Consider the following 25,160-nt stretch of genomic DNA (forward strand, 5'->3'; position numbering starts at 1 on the left):
AGTGGTAATCGTGGACGTCCTCGAAAAGAGCGACATGTATTGAATATCACTAAAAACATCGACGTCAAGATCCCACAATCAGTAAATGAGGCGCTTACTGATGACTACGCGAAACATTGGCGGGCATCTATGCGGAAGGAGTACGACGCATTGGTCAAGAACAAAACTTGGTCATTAGTAGAGTTACCATTAAACGAGAAGGCAATCAATTGCAAGTGGGTTTTCAATATTAAGCGAAACGCAGATGGCAGTGTTGAACGATTCAAGAGTCGTTTAGTAGCAAAAGGTTGTAGCCAGCAGTATGGTATTAATTTCAACGAAACGTTCTCTCCAGTTGTAAGACAGTGCGTATGTTGTTAGCACTAGGATGCGAGTATAAGCTATATTTGCATCAAATGGACGTATCTACGGCTTATCTAAATAGCGATTTGCACGAAGTTGTCTACATGAAGCAACCAGAAGGCTTTGTAGATAAGAAGTTTCCTCAGAGGGTTTTAAAATTAAATAAAGCCCTGTATGGTCTAAAACAAAGCGGCCGTGAATGGAATATGAAGCTTGATGAAGTCCTGAAGTCATTCGGGTTTACACCGTGCATCAGTGATCCCTGTGTTTACACACGAAATGTTCATGGTAACTATATTATAATCATGGTATATGTTGATGATTTGATTATAGGTTGCTCGAAGCTGGATGAAGTTGTTAAGATCAGAGAACAAATCTCTAGCATATTTGACGTAGTGGACGGCGGTCCACTCAAGTATTTCCTTGGTTTGGAAATTGAGCGCAAAGGCGAGACGGGAGCAATTACGATATGCCAGAAAAAATACATCAGCGATCTGCTTTGTCAATATAAGATGTTAGATTGCAAGGCTGCAGTTACTCCGTTGGTTCCTGGTTTTCAAGTCAACTGTAATAGTCCAGACTGCAGGCGCGTAAATACAACTAATTACCAGTCACTGATCGGAAGTTTAATGTACCTGGCTGTACTTACAAGACCAGACATCCTGCACTCTGTCTGTAAATTATCGCAACAGAATATAGAATCACATTCTGAGCACGAAACTGGTGCGAAACATATTTTGCGATATTTAAAAGGGACAATCGATTTGAAACTTCACTATAAATGGACCGGGAAAGCAGTTAAGTGCTATGTTGATGCTGACTGGGGTTCCGATGCAAGCGACAGGAAGTCATACACCGGCAGTGCATTTATAGCAGCAGGCAGCGTTTTTTCATGGAAATCAAAGAAGCAAAGTGTTGTAGCATTAAGCAGCACTGAAGCAGAATATATTGCTTTGTCAACAGCCGCAAAAGAAGCGGCCTACATTCGGAAATTACTCACTGAAATGGGTTTCCTAGTCAATGGGCCTACAGTTATCAATAGCGATAATCAGGGTGCCATGCATTTAGTTAAACATCCGGTTTACCATTCTAGGAGTAAACATATTGACTTAAAATATCATCACGTTCGAGATATGTACAAAAACAATGAAATTAATTTGAATTATATTTGTACAGAAGAAATGTTTTCAGACATCTTTACAAAGAATTTGCAAAAAACTAGACATTGCAAATTTCGAAATAATATGGGTTTATATTAAATGAAATATGTATATATAGAGAAGGAGTGTTGTAATATATTCGCCACTACTGTATTAAAGAGAGCTATATATAATATTTGTCATAACTGTATTTGAAATTGAATTCAACTCTCTCAGTTATATTACTGAATTCCTTTTTGTACCATTTAAGTTAGTCGCAAATAAAACGTTCTAGAAAGAAGACATGCGTATATTGTTTCAGTTCCTCTTAATCGGCTAAGGATAAATTCTCCACTTACAACACTTACAAACAACCGTTATGTGGACAAAACTATAATACTCTCTTTAGCAACTTTTGTTGCGAGAGTATAATAAGCACTAGTGAAGAACAGAACAGAACTTTGATTATATCGTACATGAGGACCTCGGTGCTTGTAACCTAATGTTATATTAATGAAATTAAATAAATAAATTGCGAGAGTATAAAATGTTCGGTTACACCCGAACTTAGCCCACCCTTACTTGTTTTCACTGTAATGACATTCAACTCCTTGAAATATAAATATATTTATTTCGATTTTTTCTTCCCATAGAGCTAGAACTTTTATTATTTTCCACATTTGTTTTTGGCTTTGAGAATTACGTAAACATTTACTTATGATATAATTATTTTTTATACTCTCGTAACAAAGTTGCTACGAGAGTATTATAGTTTTGTCCACATAACGGCGGGTTGTAAGGTTTATATGGGTACTCTTGATTGAAGTAATATAGAAAAAAAATTATTTAAATAAACCTTTCACCAATAAACTACTAGAAGTCTGTCCTAATCTTATACAGAGGTAGTCAAAATTATTTACACATCGAACGTTTTTTTACTCGTTTCACAGAAAAAGCTTTTTCTTGTTGTTGTTGTTCTTGTCGCAGCGAAACAAAATGCTATGTTGTTGTAAAGAATAGCTAGAAATGTGGCGGAGAAATAAGCAAATGAACGGCCGTCTTAGTTAAACATATTTACACAGATTTTTTTTGCGTCAAAAGTATTTACACACAACTTAAACTCTATTATCCTGTTCTTATTTAATGATAATTTTTAAATTTTAAAGTTTAGTATAAGTTCCTATTCTAAGTGTAGTACTGGTACTACAATTCATAATTGGTTACATTACCATTGGCATCAATAACAGACTGCTTTATGGTCCGAATTGATTCTACCCAAGTGTGCGCTAAGTTAACAGTTAATTTAGAACAAATATCGGTAATTTCGGCGTTTTGGTCAGGGCTGTGCGGAGGTCAACTTGATTAGCTTCATTTAAAACTTATGTAGGTAAAGATCCTTTATGAAATGGAGCATTGTCCTGTTTTAAAATGTAGTCAGTAGTTGGCAAAGGCCGACGGACCACTAGAACGGCATGGTCATGTGAATTCTGATATATCCGGATGATTTAGGGTCACTAAATTAGTACCAAATCTCCAAAACAGAAGTAAGGAAAATTTCCCCAAAAAATCATAATGTCACTCCCGACTATATTTAGTGTCTAAACTGCATTATTCTTCTCACGTGGTAAATGCATAAAGCGTTTACTAAAGAAGCCCTGGAACTAAAATTCTGCCTTATCTGCCCACGACAGGCTTTAGGATCATTTTAAGGTAAATGAGAGGCATATCGCTTTTTTGGTTACGGAAATATAGCTTTTTTGGTTTCGGAAGTGGTCAACTTTATGCACAACGCTGGTATTTACTGTTCATGCAATATGCTGATTCGATGCTGCTGCAATATTAACTGGAGTAATTGTGGGATTTTGCATGACAGTTCCTACTATTCTTCTAACTTAATACAGAAGGTACAATCTTCTATAAGAGTGTACAGCTGCTGGCGTACGCCGATGATATTGATATCATCGGAAGCAACAACCGCGCCGTTTCTTCTGCTTTTTCCCGCATGGATAAGGATGGGGATGGGGTCATATGTAGAAGTTCACGCAAGTGAGGAAAGTTTCTGATTGCCATTCACTTGGGAGTGGCCAGGAACGATTCTTTTGCATATGACTCAAGCAGCTCACGACTTCCGGTTTTAGACCAAGTATCCCCTGGGTAGCTAACAGACATCCGTTTGGAGGCGAGCTAAAGTGAGAAGGCGAAACCCGCTTCTGCGGTTGTGCGTAGGGCTTGGGACCCACCACATAAAAAAAATCTCCCCAATGAAAACAAACACCGAGCCTCGGATGAGAAACCCCCCTTTTGATGACGACCCCTGCAAACGTACTAAGGATCATGATTTGAGGGCATGCACCGGGAATGTCCGGACTCTTAATTGGGAAGGTGCCTCTGCCCAGCTGGTTGATGTCCTCATACAACTAAAGGCTGACATCACCGCCGTCCAAGAAGTGCGATGGACGGGACAAGGACGGAAGAAGGTGGGTCCTTGTGACATCTACTACAGCGGCCATATAAAGGAGCGCAAATTCGGTGTTGGATTTGTGGTGGGAGAGAGACTACGTCGCCGAGTCCTGGCATCCACTCCGGTGGATGAACGTCTAGCCACAATCCGCATCAAAGCGAGGTTCTTCAACATATCGCTGATTTGCGCCCACGCCCCGACGGAAGAGAAGGACGAAGTGATCAAAGATACCTTCTATGAGCGCCTAGAACGTACCTATGACCGCTGCCCCCGCCACGATGTCAAAATCGTGCTTGGCGATTTCAACGCTAGGGTGGGTAAAGAAGGTGTCTTTGGCACAACAGTCGGAAAATTCAGCCTCCATGACGAATCATCGCCAAACGGCCTGAGGCTGATCGACTTCGCTGGGGCCCGAAATATGGTTGTCTGTAGTACCAGATTCCAGGAAAAAAAAATTCATCAAGCAACGTGGCTGTCCCCTGATCGAAACACACGCAATCAAATCGATCACGTTGTGATAGACGGAAGACATGTCTCCAGTGTTTTAGACGTGCGTACGCTCCGAGGACCAAACATTGACTCGGACCATTATCTAGTAGCAGCAAAGATACGCACCCGCCTCTGTGCAGCAAAGAACGGCCGTCAACAAACACAAGGAAGGTTCGACGTCGAAAAGCTGCAATCGCAACAGACAGCCACGAAATACTCTACTCGACTTGCACTCTTGCTCTCTGAGAGCACTCATCAGCATCTCGGTATAAGGGAACTGTGGAACGGCATCTCAAACTCACTGCGTACCGCTGCAGCCGAAACAATTGGTTTTCGGCAACGACAAAAAACAAGCTGGTACGATGAGGAGTGCCGTCTCGCAACGTTGCAAACGACCACAACACGTGCGGGATGGGATAGATACCGAGAGCTGAAGAGGGAAGCGAGACGCATCTGCAGACAAAAAAAGAAAGAGGCCGAAATGCGTGAGTATGAAGAGCTTGAGAAGCTGGCAGACAGAGGGAATGCTCGAAAATTTTATGAAAAAATGAAGCGACTTAACGAAGGTTTCAAGACCGGAGCATCCTCATGTAGAGACCAAGATGGTAATCTGGTAATCGATGTCCAGGGCATACTGGGATTATGGAGGGAACACTTCTCCGACCTGCTGAATGGCAGTGAAAGTACAACACCAGGAGATGGCGAACCCGATTCCCCAATCGATGACGATGGAAAAGATGTTCCATTACCCGACCATGAAGAAATTCGAATAGCAATTACCCGCTTGAAGAACAATAAGGCCGCGGGGGCCGATGGATTACCGGCCGAGCTATTCAAATACGGCGGCGAAGAGCTGATAAGGTGCTTGCATCAGCTTCTTTGCAGAATATGGTCGGAAAAAAGCATGCCTGACGATTGGAATCTCAGTGTACTCTGCCCAATCCATAAAAAGGGAGATCCCACAATCTGCGCCAATTACCGTGGAATCAGCCTCCTAAATATCGCATACAAGGTTCTATCGAGCGTACTGTGTGAAAGACTAAAGCCCACCGTCAACAAACTGATTGGACCTTATCAGTGTGGCTTTAGACCTGGAAAATCGACAACTGACCAGATATTCAACATGCGCCAAATTTTGGAGAAGACCCGTGAAAAGAGGATCGACACACACCACCTTTTTGTCGATTTTAAAGCTGCTTTCGACAGCACGAAAAGGAGCTGCCTTTACGCCGCGATGTCTGAATTTGGTATCCCCGCAAAACTAATACGGCTGTGTAAATTGACGTTGAGCAACACCAAAAGCTCCGTCATGATTGGGAAGGACCTCTCCGAGCTGTTCGATACCAAACGAGGTTTCAGACAAGGTGACTCACTATCGTGTGACTTCTTTAACTTGATGTTGGAAAAAATTATACGAGCTGCAGAGCTAAATAGAGAAGGTACAATCTTCTACAAGAGTGTACAGCTCCTGGCATACGCCGATGATATTGATATCATCGGAAGCAACAACCGCGCCGTTTGTTCTGCTTTTTCCCGCATGGATAAGGAGGCGAAGCGAATGGGTCTGGAGGTAAATGAGGACAAGACGAAATATCTCCTGTCATCAAACAAACAGTCGGCGCATTCGCGTCTTGGCTCCCACGTCACTGTTGACAGTCATAACTTCGAGGTCGTAGATAATTTCGTATACCTGGGAACCAGCATCAACAACACGAACAATGTCCGCCTCGAAATCCAGCGCAGAATCACTCTTGCCAGCAGGTGCTACTTTGGACTGAGTAGGCAATTGAACAGTAAAGTCCTTTCTCGACGAACCAAAATCAAGCTCTACAAGTCGCTTATCATTCCCGTCCTGCTTTACGGTGCAGAAGCTTGGACGATGTCAACATCAGATGAGACGACACTAGGAGTTTTCGAGAGGAAAATTTTGCGTAAGATTTATGGTCCTCAGAACATTGGCAACGGCGAATACCGCAGACGATGGAACGATGAGCTGTACGATTTATACGACGACATTGACATAGTTCAGCGAATAAAAAGACAGCGGCTACGCTGGCTAGGTCATGTTGTACGGATGGAAGAAAACACTCCAGCTCTGAAAGTATTCGATGCAGTACCCGCTGGAGGAAGCCGCGGAAGAGGACGACCTCCACTCCGGTGGAAAGACCAATTGCAATGTGACCTGGCTTCACTTGGTGTTTCCAGTTGGCGCCAAAAAGCAAAACGGAAGAATGAGTGGCGCGCTCTGGTGGATTCGGCTATAATCGCTTAAAGCGGTTCCTACGCCAAATATATATATATATATATATATATAAGGAGGCGAAGCGAATGGGTCTGGAGGTGAATGAGGACAAGACGAAATATTTCCTGTCATCAAGCAAACAGTCGGCGCACTCGCGTCTTGGCTCCCACGTCACTGTTGACAGTCATAACTTCGAAGTTGTAGATAATTTCGTATACCTGAGAACCAGTATCAACAACACCAACAATGTCAGCCTCGAAATCCAGCGCAGAATTACTCTTGCCATCAGGTGCTACTTTGGACTGAGTAGGCAATTGAACAGTACAGTCCTCTCTCGACGAACCAAAATCAAACTCTGCAAGTCGCTTATCATTCCCGCCCTGCTTTATGGTGCAGAAGCTTGGACGACGTCAACATCAGATGAGCCGACACTAGGAGTTTTCGAGAGAAAAATTTTGCGCAAGATTTATGGTCCTCAGAACATTGGCAACGGCGAATACCGCAGACGATGGAACGATGAGCTGTACGAGTAATACGACGACATTGACATAGTTTAGCGAATAAAAAGACAGCGGCTACGCTGGCTAGGTCATGTTGTGCGAATGGACGAAAACACTCCAGCCTTGAAAGTGTTCGATTCAGTACCCGACGGAGGAAGCCGAGGAAGGCGAAAGCCTCCACTCCGTTGGAGGGACCAGGTGGAGAGCGACCTGGTTACACTTGGAATCTCCAACTGGCGCCGAACTGCGAAGGAAAGAGAGGAGTGGCGCGCTCTCATCGATTCGGCTACAACCGGCTAAACATTTGAACGCCAATCACATACATACATACCTCTGTATATGATCAAAACTTTTATTCCAATTCGACCTGTAATGAAGAAATGTCTCTAATTCGTCACATATAAATGTTTTCTTCTTCTTCTTGACTGGCGTAGACACCGCTTACGCGGTTATAGCCGAGTCCAAAACAGCGCGCCACGTATCGCTCCTTTTGGCAGTTTGGCGCCAATTGGTTATACCAAGCGAAGCCAGGTCCCTCTCCACCTGGTCCTTCCATCGGAGTGCAGCTCTCCCTCTTCCTCGGCTTCCACCAGCGGGTACTGCATCGAAAACTTTCAGAGCTGGAGCACATTCATCCATTCGAACAACATGACCTAGCCAGCGTAGCCGCTGTTTTTTATTCGCTGGACTATGTCTATGTCGTCGAATAACACATACAGCTCATCGTTCCATCGTCTACGGTATTCTCCGTTGCCAATGTTTAAGGGACCATAAATCTTCCGCAAAACCTTTCTCTCGAAAACTGCTAGTGCCGTCTCATGGGATATTGACATCTTCCACGCTTCTGCCCCGTAAAGCAGGTCGGGAATGATGAGTGACTTGTAGAGTTTGGGTTTTGTTCGTCGAGAGAGGACTTTACTTTTCAATTGCCTACTTAGTCCATAGTAACACCTGTTGGCAAGAGTGATTCTGCGTTGGATTTCCAGGCTGACATTGTTATTGCTGTTAATGCTGGTTCCCAGGTAGACGAAATTATCTACAACTTCAAAGTTATGACTGTCAACAGTGCCGTGGGAGCCAAGACGCGAATGCGCTGACTGTTTGTTTGATGACAGGAGATATTTCGTCTTTTCCTCGTTCACCACTAGACCCATACGCTTCGCTTCCTTATCCAGTCTGGAAAAAGCAGAACTAACGGCGCGGGTGTTGTTTCCAATGATATCGATATCATCGGCGTACGCCAGTAGCTGTACACTCTTGTAGAAGATTGTTCCGTCTCTATTTAGCTCTGCAGCTCTTATAATTTTTTCCAGCATCAAGTTGAAGAAGTCGCACGATAGTAAGTCACCTTGTCTGAAACCTCCTCTGGTATCGAACATCTCGGAGAGATCCTTCCCGATTATGGCGGAGCTTTTGGTGTTGCTCAACGCCAGCTTACACAGCCGTATTAGTTTTGCGGGGATACCAAATTCAGACATCGCGGCATAAAGGCAACTCCTTTTCGTGCTGTCGAAGGCAGCTTTAAAGTCGACAAAGAGATGGTGTGTGTCGATCCTATTTCCACGGGTCCTCTCCAAAATTTGGCGCATGGTGAATATCTGGTCTGTTTTTGATTTTCCAGGTCTAAAGCCACACTGATAAGGTCCAATCAGTTTGTTGACGGTGGGCTTTAGTCTTTCACACAGTAGGCTCGATAGAACCTTATAGGCGATGTTGAGGAGGCTTATCCCACGGTATTTGCCGCAAATTGTGGGGTCTCCCTTTTTGTGTATTGGGCAGAGTACACTGAGATTCCAATCGTCAGGCATGCTTTCTTCCGACCATATTCTGCAAAGAAGCTGATGCAAGCACCTTATCAGCTCTTCGCCGCCGTATTTGAATAGCTCGGCCGGTAATCCATCGGCCCCCGCGGCCTTATTGTTCTTCAAACGGGTAATTGCTATTCGAATTTCTTCACGGTCGGGCAATGGAACATCTGCTCCATCGGCGCCGATTGGGGAATCGGGTTCGCCATCTCCTGTTGTTGTACTTTCACTGCCATTCAGCAGGCTGGAGAAGTGTTCCCTCCACAAACTCAGTATACTCTGGTCATCAATAACTAGATCACCTCTGGGGGTCCCACAGGAGTGTGTTCCGGTCTTGAAACCTTCAGTTAGTCGCCTCATCTTTTCATAAAATTTTCGAGCATTACCCCTGTCGGCCAGCTTGTCAAGCTCTTCACACTCATGCATTTCGGCCTATTTCTTTTTTTGTCTGCAAATACGTCTCGCTTCCCTCTTCAGCTCTCGGTATCTATCCCATCCCACACGTGTTGTGGTCGTTTGCAACGTTGCGAGGTAGGCAGTCTGTTTTCTCTCCGCTGCGAGACGGCACTCCTCATCGTACCAGCTTGTTTTTTGTCGTTGCCGAAAACCAATTGTTTCGGCTGCAGCGGTACGCAGTGAGTTTGAGATGCCGTTCCACAGTTCCCTTATACTGAGATGCTGATTACTGCTCTCAGAGAGCAGGAGTGCAAGTCGAGTAGAAAATCGTTCGGCTGTCGGTTGTGATTGCAGCTACTCGATGTCGAACCTTCCTTGTGTTTGTTGACGTGTGCGCTTTTCTACACAGAGGCGGGTGCGTATTTTAGCTGCTACAAGATAGTGGTCCGAGTCGATGTTGGGACCACGAAGAGTACGCACATCAGAAACACTGGAGACATGTCTTCCATCTATCACAACATGATCGATCTGGTTGCGAGTGATTCGATCTGGGGACAGCCAAGTAGCTTGATGGATTTTATTATGCTGGAATCTAGTACTACAAACGACCATATTTCGGGCCCCGGCGAAGTCGATCAGCCTCAGACCGTTTGATGATGATTCGTCATGGAGGCTGAATTTTCCGACTGTTGTGCCAAAGACACCTTCTTTACCCACCCTAGCGTTGAAATCGCCAAGCACGATTTTGACATCGTGGCGGGGGCAGCGGTCATAGGTACGTTCTAGGCGCTCATAGAAGGTATCTTTGATCACTTCGTCCTTCTCTTCCGTCGGGGCGTGGGCGCAAATCAGCGATATGTTGAAGAACCTCGCTTTGATGCGGATTGTGGCTAGACGTTCATCCACCGGAGTGGATGCCAGGACTCGACGACGGAGTCTCTCTCCCACCACGAATCCCACACCGAATTTGCGCTCCTTTATATGGCCGCTGTAGTAGATGTCACAAGGACCCACCTTCTTCCGTCCTTGTCCCGTCCATCGTATTTCTTGGATTGCGGTGATGTCAGCCTTTACTCTTACGAGGACATCAACCAGTTGGGCAGAGGCACCTTCCCAATTAAGGGTCCGGACATTCCAGGTGCATGCCCTTAAATCGTAGTCCTTTAAACGTTTGCAGTGGTCGTCATCAAAATTGGGGTCTCTCATCCGAGGCTGTTTTGTTCTTTTCATTGGGGTATGTTTTTATGTGGTGGGTCCCAAACCCTAGGCATAACCGCATAAGCGGGTTTCGCCTTCTCACTTTAGCTCGCCTCCAAACGGATGTCTGTTGGCTACCCAGAGGATACTTGGTCTAAGACCGGAAGTCGTGAGCTGCTTGAGCCACATGTAAAAGAATCGTTCCTGGGCCACTCCCAAGTGAATGACAGTCAGAAACTTTCCTCACTTATGTGAACTTCTACATATGACTCCATCCTCCATATAAATGTTTTAGTTATTCTATTAATTTCATATGTGGAGATACACCTCAAATGATTCATCAGTACAAAAATTCTTAGCTTTTCCAGAGAGCAGTAATTACACGTACTATATACAACTGCTATATTTTGAAAAATGAGAATTTTATATGAGGGTAGACCGATATATAAACATAGTCCCAGCCCAATGGAATCCATTTAACGGAACTATACACCACTACATCAGCTAGCGTTAGTGACCATATTCACTCATTTGTATGTCACTTTTTATAGGCTATCCTCCTTCACTCCGGATACGTCCTCGATTATTGCCTAGAATATTCTCAACTCGCTGGCAACCAGAAAAGATAGAGATTTGCGAGACGGTCAAAAACTACGTATTACTAATATGTATTTCAGCATAATACCGCGCTCCGTAAAAAGAAATGAACGTCATCCATAGCCTAAGCACAACTGCGTTCTGGATCATATTAAGCTCCAACTTATTCATTCTAGACCAACATAATAACCTATGTTCTAGATATGTAAAAAGATGCTAAGCACCTTATACATTTTAACGGCAATATCAGAAGTAAAACAAAATTATTTTTCTCTGTAGCTTTCAGTAACCCAGATTATATCTATTAGGAGAACTAGCAATTGTGAAGATATTTAATTTTTATTAAATCAGCTTATTTTTTACAACTCATACTTCATTAGCCTAAGCAGCTTCCTTTGCCAAACGCTCAGCTTTCTGTACCACTTCTTCTATTGGTCCAACCATATAGAAGGCGACTTCAGGGAGATGATCGTATTCTCCCGACAAAATTTGAGTGAATCCCTTGATAGTTTCTTCCAATGGGACTAGTTTTCCAGCATGACCGGTAAACACTTCTGCGACCTGGAATGGTTGAGACAGAAAACGTTGAATCTTGCGAGCGCGAGCAACTGTAAGTTTGTCTTCCTCAGACAACTCATCCATTCCCAAAATAGCAATAATATCCTGAAGAGATTTGTAATCTTGCAAAATTTTCTGGACACCACGAGCGACGTTGTAATGCTCTTGGCCAATAATATTGGGGTCCATAATACGAGATGTGGAATCCAAGGGATCCACAGCGGGATAAATGCCCAATTCTGCAATGGCACGCGATAATACGGTTGTAGCATCCAAATGAGCAAATGTTGTTGCTGGAGCAGGATCAGTCAAATCATCAGCCGGTACGTAAATAGCCTGTACTGAGGTAATGGAACCCTTCTTTGTAGTTGTAATACGTTCCTGCATAGAACCCATATCAGTGGCCAACGTTGGCTGGTAACCCACAGCTGATGGAATACGACCTAACAAAGCAGATACTTCTGAACCAGCTTGGGTGAACCGGAAAATGTTGTCAATGAAAAGCAGCACATCCTGTCCTTCTTGATCACGGAAATATTCTGCCACAGTCAATCCAGTTAAGGCAACACGAGCACGAGCGCCTGGGGGCTCATTCATTTGACCGTATACCAAAGCGACTTTCGAAGTCTTATCCTTCAATGAAATGACACCAGACTCAATCATTTCATTATACAAATCATTTCCTTCGCGTGTGCGTTCACCGACTCCAGCGAATACAGAATACCCACCATGAGCCTTAGCTACATTATTAATAAGCTCCATAATCAATACAGTTTTGCCGACACCAGCACCACCGAACAATCCAATTTTACCACCTTTGGCATAAGGAGCTAATAAATCGACCACTTTAATTCCAGTTACTAGAATTTCTTGTTCGACAGACATCTCTACAAATTCTGGAGCTTCAGCGTGAATGGGTGCAGACTTATTGGTTGGAATCGGACCACGTTCATCAATAGGTTCGCCTTAAATAAAAACATAATTAATAAAAAGTACGAGTTGAATAACCCTATAATTAATTTACCAATAACGTTAATGATACGGCCCAAAGTTTCAGCCCCTACTGGAATACGAATTGGGTAACCAGTATCCAGAACCTTTTGTCCTCGTACCAGACCTTCTGTACCATCCATAGCAATAGTACGCACAGTGTTTTCACCCAAATGTTGAGCAACTTCCAATACAAGGCGTGGAGCACGATTTTCCACCTCCAAAGCATTCAAGATTGGTGGCAGGTCATCATCGAATTGAACATCAACGACAGCGCCAATTACAGCAACGACCTATAAATTACAACGGAATTTGAGAAAATTCAAAAAATATTAGTTAAAATCACCATTTTACCTTGCCATTAGCGCCAGCGGCAGCTTTAGCAGCTGCCTTGGCTGCTGCACCTCGCTCTGTAAAGGATAATATGTAAATTTTTTTAACAAATATATACTATATTTTATAATAATTATGCAACAATTATTAGTAACACATTAATATAAATATTACATGAAAATAAAAAATGTTTATTGGTATACACTCTCATTTAAATAAAAAAATCAAACTATAACTATGTTATGAAGTAATCAAATGAACACCATCGCCAAATTATATAACATCCTATAATCGAATGTGCATGTTGTTAGGTTAGGTGCCATCTTCTTAAATAAGGCCTAATCGCAACATTTGTGGACTTTTATCGTTTTATCGGTTATGAATATGTAAAATACTAATAATATAATTATTATAATACTTACTTAAGTTACATAAAAATGATAGAAGACTTTTGTCCGTCTTTGTGGCAGTCCTTAGTGCGAACATCTTGCTTGGAACTCTGAAAATGTCGTGTAGCAAAGTACTCACTTTGCCGATATTTACCAGAAAACTTTTCGTTTTTCAGTATTACCAAGTACGAAAATTTTTCATGGTTTCCGCGTTCACTGAAATTCGTAACGAGTGCTGCCACACTCTAATAACTATGCATAATAGTTAATATACATATAATATATAATTAGAATATTGTATATTATTAAATATTAATATACATGTATATGAATGAAATATATATAGTAATTAAATTAATAAAGATCAGAAAATTTATATCTTTGCAAATGGTATAAATATAGTGAACAGGGATTATAATAGTTGTGTTTTATAGCAGTGACTAACATACAAAATTAATGCGCCTTAAAGTTGTAGCTCCATAATACCCTTATGCGAGTATAGTTTTTGTAAAACATTAAAGTTATTATCTTGCTCTTGCAAGATTGCAGGGATTGCAAAAATACTACACTAAAATATACAATAGTACGAGAACACAGCAGAAAACAAAATATTAGCGAAAAGTATGTGTGCATATGTACATTATATTTAGCAAATATAGGGTTACATTTATTACACGTAGCACTATTGAGGGCTCGGAATTTACGCAGTCGACTTTATGACGAAATGGTCGCACAAGAAAACGATAAAGAAGGAAATTAAAAATGAAAGTTTACTTTCTACTGAAATGTTAATATATAAAAATTAATCTATAATAATTATTAAAAATGTAAAATAAAATAAATAAAAATAAAACAAAATCAATTTTTCATTTTTTACCCTCCATTACTAACCTTAGGGTCGAATCGACCCAGACACGCAAATTTTTTAAATTAACAAAAAATAAAGAATATTTTTTAACGCAAGTAATATGTGTAATCTAAATTTGTACATATTTAAACGTTTATAAACAATAAGAATAAGAAACATGTAAAATATTATGCATAAAAAATTGTTTTAAAAAATAGCCTGTGTCGATTAGACATACATAATTGAAAAATTTTTGCAATAGTCATTCCAATTTCTCTTTTTAACATTTTACTTTTATATTTCAGGTTTCAAATGCACTTTATTTGGAGTCAATATCTTTAAAACTTATCATGCGGAATCTGGCTGGATAACTTTTTTTCAACTTTTTTAGCTATGTTGTAATGAATACAAACTTAATTTCAATTTAAGTATATAAATTAATTTTTAACACATCATTTTATAAATTTAGCAATAAAATACTACAATATACTAAAAGACGTACACGTTTTAGCAATTTATAAGTTTAAACGAGTTTAATAGATAATACAAATGAGGGTCGATAAGACCCATGGTTAGTAACCATGCGACATGATTTGAGGTTAGTAATGCAGGGTTAAACGGAAAAGTAGGTGACTTATAGAATGAAGACCAATGGAGACCAATGAACCAAATTTAAGCAACGAAACGGTGACCCAACAAATGGCCAATGTATGTATGTATGTGATTGGCGTTCAAATGTTTAGCCGGTTGTAGCCGAATCGATGAGAGCGCGCCACTCCTCTCTTTCCTTCGCAGTTCGGCGCCAGTTGGAGATTCCAGGTGTAACCAGGTCGCTCTCCACCTGGTCCCTCCAACGGAGTGGAGGCCTTCCCCTTCCTCGGCTTCTTCCGGCGGATACTGTATCGAACACTTTCAGGGCTGGAGTGTTTTCATCCATTCGGACAACATGACCTAGCCAGCGTAGCCGCTGTCTTTTTATTCGCTGAACTATGTCAATGTCGTCGTATAACTCGTACAGCTCACCGTTCCATCGTCTGCGGTATTCGCCGTTGCCAATGTTCTGAAGTCCGTAAATCTTGCGCAAAATTTTCCTCTCGAAAACTCCTAGTGTCGTCGCATCTGATGTTGACATCGTCCAAGCTTTTGCACCATAAAGCATGACGGGAATGATAAGCGACTTGTAGAGTTTGATTTTGGTTCGTCGAGAGAGGACTTTACTGTTCAATTGCCTACTCAGTCCAAAGTAGCACCTGTTGGCAAGAGTGATTCTGCGCTGGATTTCGAGGCTGACATTGTTGGTGTTCTTCATACTGGTTCCCAGGTATACGAAATTATCTACAACTTCGAAGTTATGACTGTCAACAGTGACGTGGGAGCCAAGACGCGAGTGCGCCGACTGTTTGCTTGATGACAGGAGATATTTCGTCTTGTCCTCATTCACCATTCACTTCGCCTCCTTATCCATGCGGGAAAAAGCAGAACAAACGGCGCGGTTGTTGCTTCCGATGATATCAATATCATCGGCGTATGCCAGGAGCTGTACACTCTTGTAGAAGATTGTACCTTCTCTATTTAGCTCTGCAGCTCGTATAATTTTTTCCAACATCAAGTTAAAGAAGTCGCACGATAGTGAGTCACCTTGTCTGAAACCTCGTTTGGTATCGAACAGCTCGGAGAGGTCCTTCCCAATCATGACGGAGCTTTTGGTGTTGCTCAACGTCAACTTACACAGCCGTATTAGTTTTGGGGGTGTTCACATGAGTTAGAATAAGTGATCATGTGGCATCCCTACAGTCTCTTCTACCATACTCACCATACCATCCACCAACTAAATCCACAATACAATCATCAAACACAGCACACCACCCACGCATATTCACCATGCAACAAGCCATAAAAGGATCCTCACGCGAAGAAAACGCCCCTTTTTTTCATCGAGATTTCCGGCCCGTCGCAGCATCGATCAACGTGACCAGAGTATCCCGCCGAGTTCCCCCCGAGAACAACCATCGTTTAAATAAATTTAAAATCGTACCGAATTAGAAAAGTGGATTAAAGTGAAATTATAAATTAAAGTGAAATGTAAACCAAAATTCAAAGTATATAAACAACGCATAAATCAGAAACTAATCGAATTAAAAATTAACTTACTTTTAAAGAAAAAATCAAAGGTCTGTCGAACTATTATTTAAAGCAGAAAAAACTCGTGGGCAGGCAAAGTAAGTATTTAGGGGGTGTTCGCGCCTATCTGGCACCACCGCAATCATATGTTTGTAAAAGCCTGGCTTGGCAGCACTTACAGTTCTGCTGTCAAGCTATGCTTCCGTTTTTCTGTCTCTCTTAATAAAGCTACCAGCAAGATAGGACGTGCAGCATCTTCAATCCGTGCTTTTACTTTCAATCCGCTTTAATCTTATATATTTAACCGCGAATGTTATTAGACATTCACATTTCTGGTCCTTCGAGCCGGATATTATCAGTAATTTGATAAAATTCGTCAAACCCGCTATTATTTTCGCAATCATTCCGCAGTAAGTTATACAGCATGTCTTCCGTGAAAATTCGCGACTCCGCATTAAACTCCATCAAACGCTATTTGCAATCCAGCAAAGTGGATGCACTTTCGGTCGATACCGAAGTAATTACAACATATTTACAATTGCTAGAGGAGCAATGGACTCGCTTCTGTGATGCACAACAAGAAGTCGAATTAACATGTGGGGACGAGAACGTTTCCTTAGAGGAGCAGTCACGCATACAAGGAGAGGAGTGGTATAGCACCGCTAAAGCTAACATGAAACGTCTGTGCGCAACTCAAAGGCAGACACCGCAACGAAGTACTGCTCCAGAATCACCTGTTCCTGTACCTCTACCTAAACTGCAACTGCCGTTATTTGGCGGTGATCCTACGCAATGGCTCCATTTCACGACGCCTTTTGCTCTCTCATTCATACGAACGCAAATTTGTCGGACGGACAAAAGTTACATTATCTACGTAACTGCTTGAATGGAGAAGCATTGGACTTGGTGAGTAGCTTAGCGGTATGTGATAGCAACTACGCTGAAGCATGGGACTTATTGACCGCGAGGTACAAGGTCATGAGAGTCATAGTGGACAGCCACATCAAAGCGCTCATGTCAGTCGGGATCGCAGCTAAAGACAACGCTAAGGCCATTAAGCAAGTGCTAAATTCAATACTTCAGCACGTTGGTGCGTTACGTGCACTCGGGCGACCAGTCGAATTTTGGGACGACTGGCTCATCCACTTAACCGTTTCGAAGTTATCTTACGAAACTCGCAAACAATGGGAGTTATCACTCTTGCTAGATGACTTGCCATCTTTCTCCGCTCTTCGAGAATTCCTCGAAAACCGCGCACGATCATTGGAAATAGTGCCATCAGTCAGCACTACCGCGAAGACAACAACAAAGAATGTCTTTCATACCGCATTCTTGCAACCAGAAATACACGTTCCTACATCAACTGCTGCCAAGGTGTCGACTTGTGTTTATTGCAACGATGAGCATAAAATCTATTCATGTTCGCAGTTCAGCCAATTGGACCCCAAAGGTAGACTATCCGCTATAAAGAAGTTAGGAACCTGTATAAACTGCCTCAGTAAAGGACATATGTTGACAAGATGTCGCAGCACATCTTCGTGTCGAATATGTCAACGCCGCCATCATACCTTACTTCACGCAAGCTTCATCAATCAACCCGCAACATCCGAGAGCACCGCAAATGAACATTTTAATGTAACCGCACACCACGCAAACGCTGATCGCGTCATCTTACTGGCAACCGCAGAAATCATGATACAAGATTTCGCCGGTCGATGGCAACCCGCTCGCGCACTCCTCGATAATGGTTCACATGCATCATTCATCACCGAGGCTTGCATCCAACGCCTTCGCCTTCCCAGATCGCCTTCATCCGCTTATGTCACTGGGATTGGCTTTCTACAAGGAGGTCGTACGAAGGGTGAGGTAACGCTCAATATATCTCCTCGAACCCTTAAGACACAATTTCAAGTAAGTACGCTTATCTTACCGAAAATCACTAACGACCTTCCAACCGCTTCTCTACCGAGATCTGCATGGCCGCATATTACCGATTTACCGCTACTTTACATTCCGATACTCATTTAAATCAACTTATCAGCAAGTTTTGGGAACTTGAAGAGTTACCCACTCGTAAGTTCTATTCACCTGAAGAATCTCTTTGTGAGAAATTATTCTATGAAACAACGCAACGTGCACCGGATGGTCGCTTCATCGTTCGTCTACCATTCAAGAAAAACGTATTGATTGGTGAATCACGACAAGCCGCAGTTCGAGCACTCCTCCGCATGGAATCGCTTCCGCATCGCACCTCGCAATAAAGTCATTACATCAAGCTGCTATCAACGCATCCAATGCAAGCAAAGAGGTTATAGAAGTCATAAAATCAGACTTCTATATGGACGACCTACTCACTGGTGCAGACACCTTTCACGATCTCGCTTCACTTCAAAAAGACGTTTCCAACGCTCTCTCTGAAAGTGGTTTCGAACTCCACAAATGGGCAACAAATTGTCAACGCCTGAAACAATTAATACCTCACGCATCTAAACAAATTTCGCATCTCCTAGCCGATGGAGATCAAATCCGCACACTTGGTACAATTTGGCATACCAATCACGATTGCCTCTCTATAGCAGTCAACAATGATGAATTACCCAACGCACTTACAAAACGCACGTTTCTCTCTGACTCAAGCAAGGTATTTGATCCACTGGGTCTGATCGCACCTTGTACAATCCGCTCTAAAATTTGGTTGCAAACATTTTGGCGCTCAAACGTGGACTGGGACGAACCGGTTCCTTCCGAAGTCGCCAAGGACTGGTTAGCGCATCGCCGTGAATTACCGCAACTATCTTCAATTAAATTAAACCGCTGGTTGGGAACTAGTAAAACTTCCCATACTGAATTTCATATTTTTACCGACGCTTCAGAAGTCGCATACGCAGCTGCTTTATATTGCCGTACGCAATCTTCGGATGGTACGTTTAAGGTCGTATTAGTAGCAGCAAAAACGAGAGTAGCACCTCTGAAAACTACTTCGTTACCGCGCCTCGAGCTTTGTGCAGCTCATTTAGGGGCAAAATTACTATAACAAGTTCAATTTAGTTTGAACTACACTATCGATAAATTATACGCATGGACTGACTCTATGGTTACTCTAGCTTGGTTACAAAGCGATCCTAGCCGCTGGTCAGTATTCATAGCCAACCGCGTCGCAGCAATACAAGAAGTGCTTCCAGCATTACACTGGAGACACGTTGCTTCAGAGCACAACCCCGCTGATTGTGCTTCAAGAGGGATGTCACCATCGCAACTACTCAAACATCAACTATGGTGGCATGGACCGCAATGGTTGCAGGAGAGCAATCGTCAATGGCTCGGCTGCACACAACAACATTCAACAGATCTCGAGTTGAAATCCAAACGAACAGTTACTCTCCTCACACAAACCGCTGACGATTGGGATTTACTCACGAAGTATCATTCATTCAACAAATTAAAACGCATCACCGCTTATTTACTCCGTTTTATCAATAACGCACAAATCCAAACGAACAGTTACTCTCCTCACACAAACCGCTGACGATTGGGATTTACTCACGAAGTATCATTCATTCAACAAATTAAAACGCATCACCGCTTATTTACTCCGTTTTATCAATAACGCACAATCTAGCGTTAGGACACGCAAATCTGGCAATTTGTCCTGCGCAGAAATTCGATACGCTGAAATATCTTTGGTAAAGTATACTCAGTCAGTTACTTTTAAAAAGGAAATTTCTAATTGCAGAGCAAATAAATCCATACATATTCGAAGCAGTCTAGCGCGACTACAACCGTATCTAGACTTAAATGGTATCCTACGTGTAGGAGGCCGCATCAGAAACGCAACACTTTCAAATGACGTAAAACATCCTATAATACTGCCAAAGAAGTCACCGCTCGCTAAATTAATTGCATCTGAAATACACCGCTTAACGTTACATGGTGGACCTCAAAACATTCGAGCTACAATTCAGCGACGTTTTTGGATACCTGGCATACGCAACCTAGCTCATGGAATATATCGTAACTGCGTCCGCTGCAGACGGCTGAACTGTAGACCAATGCAACAGCTCATGTCTGACTTACCCGCTAGTCGCGTCACTTCAACCCGCTGCTTCCTACATACCGCAGTAGATTATGCTGGACCTTACAATTTGAAATTTACTCATGGAAGAGGTGCTAAATCTACAAAGGCATATATCTGTTCATTCATTTGCATGAGCACTGGCGCAATGCACCTCGAGCTTGCTGGAGATCTCTCTTCTACCGCTTTCATCGCATCTTTCAAACGCTTTACTAACAGAAGAGGATTCTGCCAGCATCTCTACTCCGACAATGGTACAAATTTCGTGGGTGCTGAAAAGGAGTTACGACTCGCATACGAACGCTGCATTCATGACGAGAAGATCTCATCTTATTTCACAGACGCTCAAACAACTTGGCATTTCAATCCGCCAAGCGCTCCACATATGGGTGGCTTTTGGGAGGCTGGTATAAAAAGAATCAAATACCACCTTAAACGCGCCTTAGGGCCTTCGCTTTTAAAATACGAAGAATTTGCCACAGTATTGACTGAAGTTGAAGCCTGTGTAAATTCTCGTCCAATTTGCTATATTCCTACCGACGTAAATGACTTTGAAGTTCTGACACCTGGTCATTTCATGATTGGTGAACCGCTAAAGGGATTCCCTGATCCTGATCAACAAATCTTTAAAGGAACAATTTTTCAACGTTGGCATATTATCGTGTCAATCAGGCAACACTTCTGGAGACGATGGCGAGACGAATATCTTGTCAGTCTACAACGACGCTCAAAGTGGATACGTTCAACACCAAACTTGCAAAAGGATGATGTTGTAATTATCCACGAAAGTAACACACCGCCTACAAAATGGAAATTAGGCCGCGTCATCAAGACGTTCAAGGCGGCCGGCATGTTCGCGCCTATCTGGCACCACCGCAATCATATGTTTGTAAAAGCCTGGCTTGGCAGCACTTACAGTTCTGCTGTCAAGCTATGCTTCCGTTTTTCTGTCTCTCTTAATAAAGCTACCAGCAAGATAGGACGTGCAGCATCTTCAATCCGTGCTTTTACTTTCAATCCGCTTTAATCTTATATATTTAACCGCGAATGTTATTAGACATTCACAGGGGGGATACCAAATTCAGACATCGCGGCATAAAGGCAGCTCCTTTTCGTGCTGTCGAAAGCAGCTTTGAAATCGACAAAAAGGTGGTGTGTGTCGATCCTATTTTCACGGGTCTTCTCCTAGATTTGGCGCATGGTGAATATCTGGTCAGTTGTCGATTTTCCAGGTATAAAGCCACACTGATAAGGTCCAATCAGTTTGTTGACGGTGGGCTTTAGTCTTTCACACAGTAGGCTCGATAGAACCTTATAGGCGATGTTGAGGAGGCTTATCCCACGGTATTTGCCGCAAATTGTGGGGTCTCCCTTTTTGTGTATTGGGCAGAGTACACTGAGATTCCAATCGTCAGGCATGCTTTCTTCCGACCATATTCTGCAAAGAAGCTGATGCAAGCACCTTATCAGCTCTTCGCCGCCGTATTTGAATAGCTCGGCCGGTAATCTATCGGCCCCTGCCGCCTTGTTGTTCTTCAGGCGGGTAATTGCTATTCGAATTTCTTCATGGTCGGGTAATGGAACATCTATTCCATCGTCATCGATTGGGGAATCGGGTTCGCCATCTCCTGGTGTTGTACTTTCACTGCCATTCAGCAGGTCGGAGAAGTGTTCCCTCCATAATCCCAGTATTCGTTTTTCAGTATTACCAAGTACGAAAATTTTTCATGGTTTCCGCGTTCACTGAAATTCGTAACGAGTGCTGCCACACTCTAATAACTATGCATAATAGTTATTATACATATAATATATAATTAGAATATTGTATATTATTAAATATTAATATACAGGTATATGAATGAAATATATATAGTAATTAAATTAATAAAGATCAGAAAATTTATATCTTTGCAAATGGTATAAATATAGTGAACAGGGATTATAATAGTTGTGTTTTATAGCAGTGACTAACATACAAAATTAATGCGCCTTAAAGTTGTAGCTCCATAATACCCTTATGCGAGTATAGTTTTTGTAAAACATTAAAGTTATTATCTTGCTCTTGCAAGATTGCAGGGATTGCAAAAATACTACACTAAAATATACAATAGTACGAGAACACAGCAGAAAACAAAATATTAGCGAAAAGTATGTGTGCATATGTACATTATATTTAGCAAATATAGGGTTACATTTATTACACGTAGCACTATTGAGGGCTCGGAATTTACGCAGTCGACTTTATGACGAAAACATTTACGAATACGCAGACGTAAACTATCCCTACAATACGGAGCTAACTCATACACCACTACAAATGCAAAGTTTTTCAGCTTTTAGTAGTTAGAGTGGCAACATTAATCCTAATTTTTGTATGTATAAGAGAGATATGCACGTACTGCAATGAACCGATGTGGAAATTTTTTAAATTAATAAATAAATAAATTAATTAATTAATTACTTAACAAATATATAAATTTATTAAATAATAAATTAATAAGTAATAATAATTTATCATTTAGGTTAGACAATAACGGCACAGAGTGGCAGCAGGTCGCCAATTTTTTGAAACCACGTTTTGAAGCAAACGTCATGGTATTTGAGGATAAAATATACGTTTCTCGTGGCTTGTCAGCTGCAGGAACACCACTTGCCGATTGTGAATGCTATGACGCAGTGAGCAATACTTGGACACAATGTGCTGATATGCTGGAACCACGCGGTAATGTTGGTGTAAGTACTAACATTTAACGGTAAACATACACAAGTTCGAATAAATTATTATGCTCTACCTTTTCCAGTTGACAATAGCAAAGGGGCAAATTTATGTGTTAGGCGGTACAAAAAGTGTTCTTGGCGTTTGTGTGCAATCTTATGATCCATTCAAAAATGTGTGGACAAAGGTTTGTTACTGGTAAACACAACTTTATTGTTTAATATTAATAAATTTACTTTCAGATTTCTCCAATGAATATTGAACGTAGCAACACATGTGGCTTATATCTAAACGAACGCATTCTAGCCATTGGCGGTCTGGCAAATTCAAAGGATAATTAAATAACAACATTGAGGCGCCGAAGTTGTTCATCTTGCTTCTGATTTGATTAAGGAGGCATCATTAGGCTGAAATTACAATTTAACATTTTCAATATTGTGATTGTTAACTTATACATTTTGAACGTACGCAATAGCACTCAATTTATTATTTTGGATGTAAAATAATGTTTTAAAATATTCTAAATTGCGTCGTCAGTTTGAGGAACTTAACGAAAAATGTTATAAAAACTACATAATCAAAGTAAAAAATAATATTATTCGTAATCCGAAATTGTTTTATGGTTTCGTTAACTCCAAACGCAGGATTTCTAATTTTCCGTCCGCGATGAAATATAAATCAACAATGTCATGTGACAATTATATTATTTCTAATATGTTTGCAGAATTCTTTAAATCCAATTATTGTTCAAACTACTCTATGAATGTGCCATATCATCAAGTGTTATGTCCGAGTACTGTAATTAATACACCAATTATTTCTGAAACATATGTCTTCAATTATTTAGTTACGTTAAAAAATTTGTTTAAATATGGCCCTGATATGATTCCCTCAAGCTTTCTTAAAAATTGCGCAAAATATATCTATCTGCCCTTAACTAAGCTTTTTAACCTATCTCTTAAACAAGGTATTTTTCCGTCAATGTGGAAAAACTCTTTTATATTACCTTTGCATAAAAGTGGAGTTAGATCATCTGTTGAGAACTATAGGGGGATAGCTAAAATGTCAGCTATACCCAAACTTTTTGAAGCTGTTGTCACTGACCAAATAACTTTCTTAATCTCTCCTTTAATTTCATTCTCTCAGCATGGATTTTGTAAAGGGAAATCTACAGTAACAAACTTGCTTGAATTTGTAAACCATGTGTCAATGGGTTTTAGGGATAATAAGAATACTAATGTTATATATACAGACTTTAGTAAAACATTCGATAGAGTAAACCACTCAATTCTTTTGCAAAAACTGAATCTTCTTGGTTTTCAACCAAGACTTCTTGAATGGGTATCCTCATATCTTACTAACAGAAAACAACAAGTTTTATTTAATAATACATTATCCGATTCAATTAGTGTCACTTCAGGGGTTCCACAGGGTAGTCATCTCGGCCCGATTCTGTTCTTGTTGTTCATCAATGATATACCTTCAGTAATTAAGTTTTCAGAAATTTTATTATATGCGGATGATGTAAAACTTTTTAACCCTTTATAGCATCATGTGACAGATATGTTACAAACCCTTTTAGAGGGCACAAAACATAGGAAAATTAATTTTTCTCTTTTAAGTATGATATACCAGCACTGTCACACTCCGTATTTTTCAATTTTAAAATTCTCTGGTTTGTTATGTATTGGCATCATTTATAAAACGGTACTTTCTTTTTCGCTATGGTAAAGTTAGTGAATGCACGTGCTTGCAATTACCGAAAAGATAAAAATAAGAAAATTTTCAGTGTTTTAATAAAATATTTAGTGGAAAAGTTCAGGTACGTTCACTATTATGTTTAATTTCTATAAGATAATTCGAAAAATGTTCACTAATACAATATATAGTGAAGTTTAGGTTTGTACCATTTCTGTAACATTGAGTAATAAGGTAATAAGCAAGCGATGGCACGTTCGTCTATTTT

At 41.3% G+C, this 25,160-nt stretch overlaps 2 protein-coding genes across 2 annotated transcripts; one reads left to right on the top strand and one right to left on the bottom strand.

Annotated features, from left to right (window-relative positions):
* Window positions 1-11,488: 11,488 nt before the first annotated feature.
* LOC105220561 (ATP synthase subunit beta, mitochondrial) lies at window positions 11,489-13,629 on the bottom strand. The gene is made up of 4 exons (XM_029045884.2): window positions 13,472-13,629; window positions 13,071-13,126; window positions 12,751-13,009; window positions 11,489-12,691 (listed from the first exon to the last, which is right to left on the bottom strand). The coding sequence occupies exons 1-4, from the start codon at window positions 13,533-13,535 to the stop codon at window positions 11,550-11,552; spliced, it is 1,521 nt and encodes a 506-aa protein (XP_028901717.2). The 5' UTR covers window positions 13,536-13,629; the 3' UTR covers window positions 11,489-11,549.
* Window positions 13,630-16,197: 2,568 nt separating this feature from the next.
* On the top strand, window positions 16,198-24,394 carry LOC128923038 (kelch-like protein 7). The gene is made up of 4 exons (XM_054235417.1): window positions 16,198-16,504; window positions 23,001-23,211; window positions 23,280-23,381; window positions 23,437-24,394. Exons 2-4 carry the CDS (start codon window positions 23,071-23,073, stop codon window positions 23,533-23,535), a joined length of 342 nt encoding a protein of 113 aa, XP_054091392.1. The 5' UTR covers window positions 16,198-16,504; window positions 23,001-23,070; the 3' UTR covers window positions 23,536-24,394.
* The last annotated feature ends 766 nt before the right edge of the window (window positions 24,395-25,160 follow it).

The sequence above is a fragment of the Zeugodacus cucurbitae genome, chromosome X (genome assembly GCF_028554725.1).
Source record: "Zeugodacus cucurbitae isolate PBARC_wt_2022May chromosome X, idZeuCucr1.2, whole genome shotgun sequence".
Classification (NCBI taxonomy): Eukaryota; Metazoa; Arthropoda; class Insecta; order Diptera; family Tephritidae; genus Zeugodacus; species Zeugodacus cucurbitae.

Coding starts and splice junctions, on each gene's coding strand:
- LOC105220561 (XM_029045884.2), bottom strand. CDS start 13,535: ATGTTCGCACTAAGGACTGCCACAAAGACGGACAAAAGTCTTCTATCA. Junction 13,127..13,471: donor ATCATTTTTATGTAACTTAA/GTAAGTATTATA, acceptor TATCCTTTACAG/AGCGAGGTGCAGCAGCCAAG. Junction 12,692..12,750: donor CCGTATCATTAACGTTATTG/GTAAATTAATTA, acceptor TTTTTATTTAAG/GCGAACCTATTGATGAACGT.
- LOC128923038 (XM_054235417.1), top strand. CDS start 23,071: ATGGTATTTGAGGATAAAATATACGTTTCTCGTGGCTTGTCAGCTGCA. Junction 23,212..23,279: donor AACCACGCGGTAATGTTGGT/GTAAGTACTAAC, acceptor TACCTTTTCCAG/TTGACAATAGCAAAGGGGCA. Junction 23,382..23,436: donor TCAAAAATGTGTGGACAAAG/GTTTGTTACTGG, acceptor ATTTACTTTCAG/ATTTCTCCAATGAATATTGA.